The 11,275-nt window shown below is 36.6% G+C and overlaps 1 protein-coding gene across 2 annotated transcripts in view; it reads right to left on the reverse strand.

Annotated features, from left to right (window-relative positions):
- Nucleotides 1-893: 893 nt before the first annotated feature.
- LOC125025998 (ralBP1-associated Eps domain-containing protein 2-like) overlaps nt 894-11,275 on the reverse strand; it is a 63,596-nt gene continuing 53,214 nt past the window's right edge. For both annotated transcript variants that reach the window (XM_047614374.1, XM_047614367.1), the window contains exons 10-16: nt 10,781-10,847; nt 9,452-9,588; nt 9,011-9,069; nt 6,244-6,400; nt 6,023-6,104; nt 5,721-5,823; nt 894-2,895 (exon numbers count right to left, since the gene is read on the reverse strand). In XM_047614374.1, the coding sequence (XP_047470330.1) occupies nt 2,833-2,895; nt 5,721-5,823; nt 6,023-6,104; nt 6,244-6,400; nt 9,011-9,069; nt 9,452-9,588; nt 10,781-10,847 (668 nt within the window). In that variant the 3' untranslated portion in view covers nt 894-2,832. The remainder of the gene's footprint in view (nt 2,896-5,720; nt 5,824-6,022; nt 6,105-6,243; nt 6,401-9,010; nt 9,070-9,451; nt 9,589-10,780; nt 10,848-11,275) is intronic.

Genomic DNA, 11,275 nt, shown 5'->3' on the forward strand with positions numbered 1-11,275 from the left:
GACAAGAATGATTGCAAAATTAGTTCTGTCATTATACAGATCCTGGTCTCTCCTATAAATGCTTACAGAAATTCTCCACAACAAGATGCTGCACGGCTTTACCCCTATGAACATGTTCACTCCCTAACTCACAAAATCTTCCTCATTCATTCATTCGTCCTTATTACCCACTCACTCACCTCTACGACCCTCCACTCCCTTACTAAAAAATACATGCACGCACGCACACGCACACGTACACTCTAATTCTCTCTCTCTCTCTCTCTCTCTCTCTCTCTCTCTCTCTCTCTCTCTCTCTCTCTCTCTCTCTCTCTCTCTCTCTCTCTCTCTCTCTCTCTCTCTCTCTCTCTCTCACTCTCACTCTCACTCTCACACTCACACTCACACTCACACTCACACTCACACTCACACTCACACTCACACTCACACTCACACTCACTCTCACTCTCACTCTCACTCTCACACTCACTCTCACTCTCACTCTCACTCTCACACTCACACTCACTCTCACTCTCACTCTCACTCTCACTCTCACTCTCACACTCACTCACTCACTCTCTCTCACACTCACTCTCTCTCACACTCACTCTCTCTCACACTCACTCTCTCTCACACTCACTCTCTCTCACACTCACTCTCTCTCACACTCACTCTCTCTCACACTCACTCTCTCTCACACTCACTCTCTCTCACACTCACTCTCTCTCACACTCACTCTCTCTCACACTCACTCTCTCTCACACTCACTCTCTCTCACACTCACTCTATTTCACACTCACTCTTTTTCACACTCACTCTTTTTCACACTCACTCTTTTTCACACTCACACTCACTCTCACACACACACACACACACACACACATACTCACTCATTCACTCAGACACATACTCAATCACTCACACACATACTCACTCACTCACACATACTCACTCACTCACACATACTCACACTCACACTCATACTTATACTCACATTCACTCACTTACTCACCCACAATCATTTATATATTCAAACTCAATAATTCATTCACTTGTTCATTCACAAAATGCATCTCCACATATACCGTATGCAAAGATAAATTACCTCTAGAATACTAAACCACACTAGAAGCAACTCCACTAGCATTTTCAACTAATAATAACATACCTATAACTACCAACGAGAATGGCAGGGCACTGGCATATAGATACAAAATTATGCACATGGATTGTTCATTTTTCAACACTCAATTATTTTTTTTTAATTATTATTGTACTGGTATCAAGGGTTTCACTCCTAATTACCTACTGGAATGGGGAGGGGGTCCAAGCACACTCTTAGTGATTAACACTAATCTGAGATCTAGCTAGACTTTCAAAAGTAATGAAAATAACTATTATAAGTATCACTAACACTATACCGGGAGTTCCATTCAGTTTTAAAGGATCTATTTTTTTCATTCCTTTTTTTCCTTTTTTGGTTTTTGTTGTTGTTTCTACTTTGCTAAATGGATACAAGTAAATTCTTGGAAAAAAATGCTTCCTCTACAAAGCATTCACTCACATCTACTAAACAGTTTCACAGATACTAGTTGTTGTTCATCTAGATACAGAAAGCTATCATTAATTTCAAAATGATTATCACAGCCTTATTAAATCCAATAACCTTAACAGATCAATCACAAAAACTTGAATAAATAGAAAAAAAAAGTTATAATCATAAAAACACAACTTCCTCTAAAAGTTACTTTTCAGTAGTCTAACATGCATGTCAACATCTCAAAAGGCTAAGCCTAAGTGAATGGTATAATGTAACAATAATTAGAATGACAGTAAACTTTCTAAGACATGAGAGGAATGACAGATCTTACAAATTCTTCTAGTCTTCTGAAATCCTATTTGTAAAACTTTGCTCTCACATCTCAGAAATTCTTGATTTCAATATCACGTTTCCTCTACAACAAGCAAAGCTTCAGGAAGAATCACTGCTTGGGCCATGTAGAAGATAATAACCAAGTGAACATGGGCAGTTACTATATTTAGAGCAAGAGTTCTGTACAAGTCATGTCCTTCTATGTTCATATACAAGATTTATCCAAAATTCATCTGCATAAAATAACGAACACACTTCAGTACTGTCAAAGATGACTGTCTTGGCAATATCTACTCTTCTTTATGAAAGAAAAACAAAACAAAACAAAAAATGCATATCCAACAGATAACAGTACTCAGAAATGTCCTAGTTCTTGTTCCTCACAGAAAAGCCTCACTGTTTGGTTTTCTTTTCTTCATAGACAGAAACACACCACCAAAAAAAAAATATAAATAAATAAAAAAAAATTATGCATAATATACAAACAAGAGCAACCTATCCACACAAATATACAAAGAAGCCTCAAAAGAAAAGCCTCAATTCAACCAGATCAGAAACAAAGTGCAACCAAAGCTTTTTTTCATACCATTCTACAGCTGCAGTTGAGTATTAATTACTGCATCTAACATTAATGAACTTAAAATTTCTTAAAATATATATAGAAATATCCACTAAATCTGTAATAAATATAAGAGAAAGGGTACAATGAGAAAGAAAAATATATATATTTATAAGGAATGCAGATCAAATAACGATCTACTGGGAAAAAAAATGAAAAGAAGAAAAACATTCTTGAACAAACATCTCAACAGAAGAAGAAAAAAGGAACAGGATTAATAATAATAAAATAAATGAACACTTTTCCCAAGGAGAAAAAAACAGAATCAGAGAGATAAAAATGCCCTTCATCAAGGCCTCTGACTATGTAGAAAAAGATCCATGATGGATCAACTCCCCGTACGCATTAACTCATGTCTCAACTAACTAGAGAAAGGTTTCATCTGTTCCAGCTGCATTTCAAGTGCAATTCTTTCTTCCATCACCTGAAATTGTAAACAATAACAATAATTAGTAAAGGAAAAAGAGTAAAAGGGTGAGGAAGAGAATAACTTTATTTATGACTAGATGAAAAAAACAGTCATAAAAAATAATTAACAGTTAAATTAACCCACTGGATCCTAGAGACATGACTAACATGTCATGAATAAATTTGGCTATGGGCCAGGTGGCAGGAATATACTGTCATGGAAAATTTTAGGTGGAGGCTTGCCAACAAGAAAATTTGGGTTGTGGACTCAGATGAAGCAAATGATTCATCATGAGTACACAAACCTCTTGCAGGAAAATTAGCCTTAGTGGGTATTTCGGATAGGACCTCCATTACTTCCATCAGTAAATAAGAGTGGAATGCATCAGCCATGACTGAAAGAGCACCACCTCCTGGGAGAACACTATTTCCTGCCAATCTATTTATTCCTGCACACCGTGACAGGTGGTTCAAGGTGTGCTATAGATAAGTGAATAATACAAAAGATATTAAACAAGGTCCTTCCCCCTACTTGAATCTGAAATTCAATGACTTTTCTAAGACTTTTCCAGGCCCCCAAATTATTTTTCAAGGATGTATTTTAAACAACATATGACACCCAGCTTTTAAGAGGTATACAATAAGAGGAGAAAATGAATGACACCAACTTTAACCCTTAATGACGGGTGAAGAAATTTTTTTAAAAACTTTACGCTCTCGAGCTTAATGGCAACGCACTGACTTTGAGTGCAGGAGTTCAGTGCCTCAAGCCAAACCCCAGGCTCATAGCAATTTGGCATGTCGCCACAGCATACAGCAAGACTCCACAGATCAAGTGGTTTGTTTTGACGCCTCAGCACATGACCCATTGGCAAGGGTTTAAGTAGATTTCTCTTATGGGCGGGAAGGAATCTTGACTCTGTATGTGAGTGTTTGTTTGGGACAGGCATATATGCCATACACGCAGAAGTGCTGCCACTTAACCTAATGTCGCCGGGGAAAATGAATAAAAAATGGGGAAAATGCGGTGCTCATTTTTATATATTTGTGAAATGTCTCTGCACATAGATGGCTCTGCTAGTGCTTAGCCACAAAGGAGTCATTTAGTAGACCTTGTGACCTTACCTGATTTCACCTTTCCTTGAATTGGCAGGAAAAAATTAATGTTTACTAATGCTATGAATATTGATGGTGTTATTTTTATTATAAATATTATAATTACTATAATGTTATAAACATCAGTAACAGCAAAATATGATAATGTAAAATATTTTTGGTAAATACAGGAAAAGGGTAAATGGGCGAGACAAGCAGTACTCGTAATTGGCTCATTGGTTACTCAGTACAAGTGTAACCATCTATGTGTAAAATCAATTAAACAAGTAAATTCACAGTGGGCATGGCATGTACATACATGCCATGCCTATCGACATTGGGTTAAGAAAGCCTAATGGACAGGTTTTGGTCTAGGTGTGGCCCATGAAGCAAGTGGATCCAATGGGTTAATAACACAAACAATGACAATAATTGCCAGATTATTGAAAAATCACCATCTGTTTTAAAAACTACAATGATTCTCCAGTCACAGCTTCAAACTATTTGTGACACACCAAACCTATTAAGCAAGGTTTTCATGTACAAACAGTCATTTTTTATCATATAAAGATATTTGAACCTTCTATCTCAATATTCAGAAAAAAAAATTATCTGAGATTTTATCATCCAAATTCTATACTATATTCAACATACAAAATCAACGTGTAATCTGATTGGGAGACTTATCCCCTTGGATCCTAGTGACATGAAAAATTTGGGTTGAGGGGCAGGTGACATGAACATGCAGTCAGGGGAAAATCTGGCTGTAGGCCGGGGGACGCGAACCTGTTCTCGTGAGTGTTACGGCGACTGAAAACCGCGGTGATAGAAAAGACTCGCCACAAGTGCACAATCTTATTGGGAGTTCTATTTTACTCATTTGGTGGTTTTGCATTATTCCCATCAATGTAAGAGTGTGAAATAAAATGCCCATGACATTGACTGGAAGTACACCAGCTCCATGGAGGACGCTGTTTCCTTGATCAGCATCCTATTTCTGGCATCGTGAGCAGCAAGTTGTATTAGAAATAGTTGAATATTATGTAAAAATAGCTTTTTTCTTGAACCGAGTTGTAGACTACTTAGAGAGATGATTGAAGTCTGTGCAAAGAAAAAAATATATATTACCATTTGGATAATGTAAATCAAATGGCAAATATGGGCATTATAATATGCCCAAAAAGTGTAAAAAGAGTAAATCACTTTGCAAATAGGAGGCACAGAGTCTTGTCACAGTTTCACATACGCCTGGCAGAGCAGCCGTTCACATAAGCCTAATGCCTGGATTTTTTGTGACTTGATTGCCATGACGTAACCAGATCCAAGGAGTTATTGTATCAACCCACTGGCACCAATTATTATTTTAGATTTTTTGTTAATCTGGTCACACATAGATGTATTCACTAAACACTTGGTTTCCAAGACATCAATGCCTAGGCCTACCTGATCTTACCTGTTTACTCCATTCTTTGAACTTCGAGGACTGAAATGTTATTTCTATTACTATTATTATCAACATTAATTTCCAGGTAACAGTAATAATAATAATAAAAAAAAAAAAAAAAAAAAAAAAATTCTTCCTGAAATCTAGTGAGATCTAGTAACTGTCTCCTTGGTGACTAAGCAACTTGTGGAGCCATCTATATACAAATAAACTTAATAAACTAATATAAAAGTTTACATGCTCTCCTAGTGTCACCAGGTAAAAGACAACCAGCAAAGTTGTCTTTTGCATGATGCACTCACCTCAGCTAATTCTTGATTAAGCTCAGAATTTAATCTGGTGAGTATAGTATTCTTTTCAGTTGTTGTTCTAATTGAAGCTTGCAGCTCTCTCTTATCCTTTGGTCTGCAAAAAAATATATATTAAAAAAAAGGTCAATGTATTCAAATTATCACATTAAGTCAGTTATAGCAAAATCTCAACTGATTTCCATTTAAAAGTATCAATGTGCCTCTTAGAAATCAAACAATATCACACTGTTGCAATCTTCTTATAGTCATGAATTATTACAATAAAACCATTGTCAGCACTGCACGTAACACACCTGGCTCCTGTTGACATATGCCGAGTTCTTTCCTCCTCTTCACCCCTCGGTCCCGACACACGCTCAAAAGCTGATCCAAGTTCTGTAGGAATGGGGAATGACGGTGACCAAAAAAACATTTTTTAGGACCGCAATATATCAACAAACCAATGTGAACAATTATGAAAAAAATTCAATCAATCAATCAATCAATTCAAAAGAGAAAGAAAAGAAAAACTTGCCTTGGTGTGGCTTGCGGTACACCTCAAAGGCAGAAGCCCTTGTGTGCTCCACCGTGGGTCGGGTATCAAGGGGGAAAGCTGAATCATCGCCCTGACTAGTCTCTGTTCCTGCCATGTCACCATCACTTTTCTGGTATATCAACTTCTTGGGAGAGCTCTGAAGAAGATAAGTGAGCCTTAGAGTAAACAACAAAACCATGACCTCTACACATTTTAGGTAAAAAAAAAAGAGTATTTTTCTATTTTCTTAAATAAATTTTGAAGAACATATACTGTCACTTTAATCACCATGAATAAACTGTAAAAGGAGATTTAATGTATGTATTCTATATTCCCATTTTTGCATACTTGAGCCAGTAATCAAAATGTGATCAGTAAGGCATATTGGCCATATCCAAAACATCTTTAGTAATGTTTCTCTACTTCAGAACTTTCTTGTCTCTTTAAGATATTTTTAAAAATCAGAAAGAAAATCAACTGCATACTATGAAGCCTGTCTAGTAAGCTCACTTTTTTTCCAATATCAATCACTTGTTGTAGTCACATCCTTTATATAAATGGATATCAACAAAAATACAATATATACATGAACTAGCACATACACATCTGCTTTTTCTTTCCTTCTTTCTAACTTTCTTTCTCTATATATTTCCTTTTTTGCAAGCTTCAAATCTAATCTACTTTTTGACATGACTCTAATTTTAAAATCAAAACAAAAGTAACACAGATATTTCACTAAAAGTACAATAATGTCAAAATTTACACAGCCTTGAATGCCATTCTAGCTATGTATGGACTATGCTATAGTTCCTAAACAATTTTCATTATTCAGCACTTAAATGATAAAAAGCTGCTGGATGCTTTTCTGAATTAATAAAAAAAAAACAAAAAAACTATCACTTTGTGAGCATATTCAAATAGGACTGTGCATATCTAAACATCTTTTTCAGTGATTACATTTTTGAAAAAAAAAAAAAAAAAAAAAAAAAAAAAAAAAAAAAAGCACACATCAACTTTGCTAAACAGGTGAAAGTTGAGCCAAGTATAAGCTAATAAAATGGCCAATCTCAGAAACAAAGGAGTATTTATCTATAAGATTTCAAAATTTCTAGCTTTGTGAGTACATCCTGGCATGATATCCTTTACTTATAAAATCTTCAGTGTTGATACCAAATTCATCTCCATTAAATATTGTTAAATTTTCTTTTCATGTTATTTCAGATCATCTGAAAAAAACTATGCTGAACATACCACCATCAGTTATACTTAAATAATTATCTACTTTTAATTGGTTCAGAAGCACAAACAAACCTCATCATTAATAGCATTATTTACATCAGTCGGTGGAAATCTTCATTACTCACCCATATCGTTGGCAGTTCTCTCTGCAGTGTGAAGTCGAAAAGGCATAGGGAAACATCCAGTTATGATACACAACATATGACAACATTTCTACTACACAACATGGTGAGTGGAAATAGAGAATTTTTCATACTGTGACCCACCAATAAGTCTTCACAGTGAAAGGCAAGACAAGAAGACATAAAACCTTTTACTGACTTGGATATCTCAAGGCCCTATCATACCACCACTTTTTCCATCAAATTTTTGGTTCCTGTATGAACTTTCCATATACAACTATCACACTACCAAGGCAGTAAACATAGTGCCCATTTGAACTAACATAGCACCATCCGAGTGAGGTCCTACTGTCTCTGCCTGGGAGGTGTTCTGTTTGCATGCAATACTTGCAGAAAGCCTCAGATTCAGACGGAAACCGAAATATTGACAGAAAAAGTGCTAGTGTGCTAGGGCCTTTAAATATACTATAATTCATAATTGCCTATGGATAAGGTAGGTCACACATTATGAATAATACTCCCCACAATCTTCTTCAAGCAAATTATCCACCAAACAAAGAACAAAATTATCCACATGAAGAAAATCTTACTTGAAACAAAGAAATACACACACACAAGAAAAAAATACTAACAATCATCAGTCAAAGGAACTGCGATTCTTAAAAAATATTTTAAGTATAAAAATAAGTGCCACTAGAACTGGGATCTATGACTTTCTGTTCTCTTTATTTTACCAAATTTATGAAATGTAACCATTGTATGCCTGTGATCTGCCAAGGCCTTTGCTTGTGTATTTGCCATTCAAAAGACAAACTTAATCATTTGTATTCTCAATATTCATTTTAATACAACAATCACAAAGCCCTCTTCACTGCAGTACTAATGGTAAACAGCAAAAGTAAATCATATTAAATAAGAAGAATCAAATAAATATAGTTACTACAATAAGCGCCAAAACTGCGACTTTCACAAATACATTAACCTTTTAAAATTCATAACAACTACCTTTATTCCAAAATGAAACATATTACAAAATTCAGGGCATGACCAAGCAAACCCTCATGAAGAATAAGGGAAATTTAAAAAGCTGTTGGCACTTTTTTGTATGTAAAGCATTTTATGAAAAACTAGCAACAAAAATACTATATATTGTAATTTTACAATAGTGTGTGTAAAAAGAATTACTGTATATAAAAATCAAGTTTTATCCACTAATAAATTATAACATTTAATGTTTCATCTTATCATTTACAATCTCTTTTAAACAAGTTTAAAATACAGAAAACAAATGATAAGAAGATAGAAAAAAAAAAAAAAAAACATACACTTAAAAGTATTCCAGACACAGAGCATGTGTTCATTAATGTACAAACTATACAAAGATGAAAGGAAAATGACAAACTTACGGCTCCAGGCGAGGCTCGTGGTGGAACAGCTGGGGGGGCTCCTAAGAAACTGCTGCGATCTAAGGAGAGACACGCATGGAATCAAATGTAAGGGAAGTGCCTGAATTTCAGCTCTGTGATTCTCATACATTCTTAAACCCTGATCTAGTATAAAGGAGGAGAAGGCTGAGTAACATTTTGTACAATATGGACGATTTACCTTTCATCATGCATGTGCAAAACATAATTACAATTATTAAGATCATGTGCAAAACATAATTACAATTATTAAGATCATGTGCAAAACATAATTACAATTATTAAGATCATGTGCAAAAAATAATTACAATTATTAAGATTCTCTACCTGGTCAAAAAAAAGAATCTTTGTCAAATACACAAATGCCCCTTTCAAAAAAAAAAGAAAACCAAAACAAAGAACACCAAGAAAAAATTTTCTTACTGAATTTATTGAGGTCGAGGGATGATGAGCGAGTGTGAGTACGGGCTGGCCTCGGGGGTGGCGGAGGAGGTGGGTCTTTCTTCCCTCCAGACAAGGGAGCGCTGGGCATCATGGGTAAACTTGTAGGACCATACATTCTAAGAAGTAATGAAGATATTGCTTCATGTCTCAAACAGTACTTCATTAAGGGTGTTTGTTCTAGACTGACTCCATGCAGTTGTGGACTTATGACAAGTCCTCCAATGCAGTGGTTTTCAACCTGTGTGACTAACTTCAGTCATTTCATAAGAGCCAATTATCTAAAGCTTTTGTAAGTACTATAAAAATAAAATAAAAGTATGAGAAAATATCCAACTGATAAAATAAGCATTTAGAAAATAAAAAAGCAAAATTCCCATTACTTAAAAATTACTAGGGCTTGAAAGCACAATTACTAACTACATTTCCTCAAGGATATGGAGAAAGAGGAAGGAGAAGAGGAGAAGGAAGAGGAAGAGGAAGAGGAAGAGGAAGAGGAAGAGGAAGAGGAAGAGGAAGAGGAAGAGGAAGAGGAAGAGGAAGAGGAAGAGGAAGAGGAAGAAGAAGAGGATGAGGAAGAGGAAGAGGAAGAGAATGAGGAAGAGAATGAGGAAGAGGATGAGGAAGAGGATATGGAGAGAGGAGAAGATCAGGAGGATCGGGAGGAGGATCAGGGAGGAGGATCAAGGAGGAAGATCTGGAGGAAGAGGATCAGGCAGTAGATCAGGAGGAGGCAGATCAGGAAGAGGAAGAGGAGGAGGAGGAGGAGGAGGAGGAGGAGGAGGAGGAGGAGGAGGAGGAGGAGGAGGAGGAGGAGGAGGAGGAGGAGGAGGAGGAGGAGGAGGATCAGAAGAAGAAAGACCAAGAGGAGAAAGATCAGGAAGAGGAAGAGGAGGAAGGAGGAGGGGGAGGAGAAGAAGGCCAGGAGGAGGAAGATCAGGAGGAGGAAGATCAAAGAAAAAGAGCAAAGAAAAGATATCAATATAAAAGCAATAAAGAGAAAAGAAAGGGAAAAGAAGACAAAAGGAGGTGAAAGAAAGAAAAATGTAAATGAGGAAGGAATTGAAAGAAAGAAAAAAGAAAATGAAGATTAAAAGGCTGACAAAAAGCAGAGACAAAAATATGGGGGGAAAAAATTAAAAAGGAAGAGGAGAGAAAAAAATATAAAAAAAGAATAAAAAAACTCTACCGAGACCCAAACATCCCCCCCGACACTCAAATTTTGCTTCGCACTTTAGAAGGTTGAGATCCACTGCCGTGAATGCATGGTAGATTTGTCCCCAAACACGGAAGATGGTGCGGAATACTCACCCATTGTCCTCTGGTGGAGTGCTTACTGTGGAATGGGGTGGTGGTGGGATGACAGCGGCTCCAGACCCTGGCAGAGAAAGAGGACCTTTTAGGGCACCACTTGGCTGAATGCTGGAAACCACTAACTATAAGCCCTTGCCTAGAATATGCTCTGGTCTGCGACTAATGAATGTTAAAGCTCATAATATGTACTATAAGATAATAATATCACAGAGTAAAGGAGGAAGGAGGGGCAGGAAGGAAAAGGAGGAAAAGGGGGGAGAAGGAGAAGGAGAAGGAGAAGGAGAAGGAGAAGGAGAAGGAGAAGGAGAAGGAGAAGGAGAAGGAGAAGGAGAAGGAGAAGGAGAAGGAGAAGGAGAAGGAGAAGGAGAAGGAGAAGGAGAAGAAGGAGAAGGAGAAGGAGAAGGAGAAGGAGAAGAAGGAGAAGAAGGAGAAGGAGAAGGAGAAGGAGAAGGAGAAGGAGAAGGAGAAGGAGAAGGAGAAGGAGAAGGAGAA

Source organism: Penaeus chinensis, chromosome 1, assembly GCF_019202785.1.
Source record: "Penaeus chinensis breed Huanghai No. 1 chromosome 1, ASM1920278v2, whole genome shotgun sequence".
Taxonomy (NCBI): Eukaryota; Metazoa; Arthropoda; class Malacostraca; order Decapoda; family Penaeidae; genus Penaeus; species Penaeus chinensis.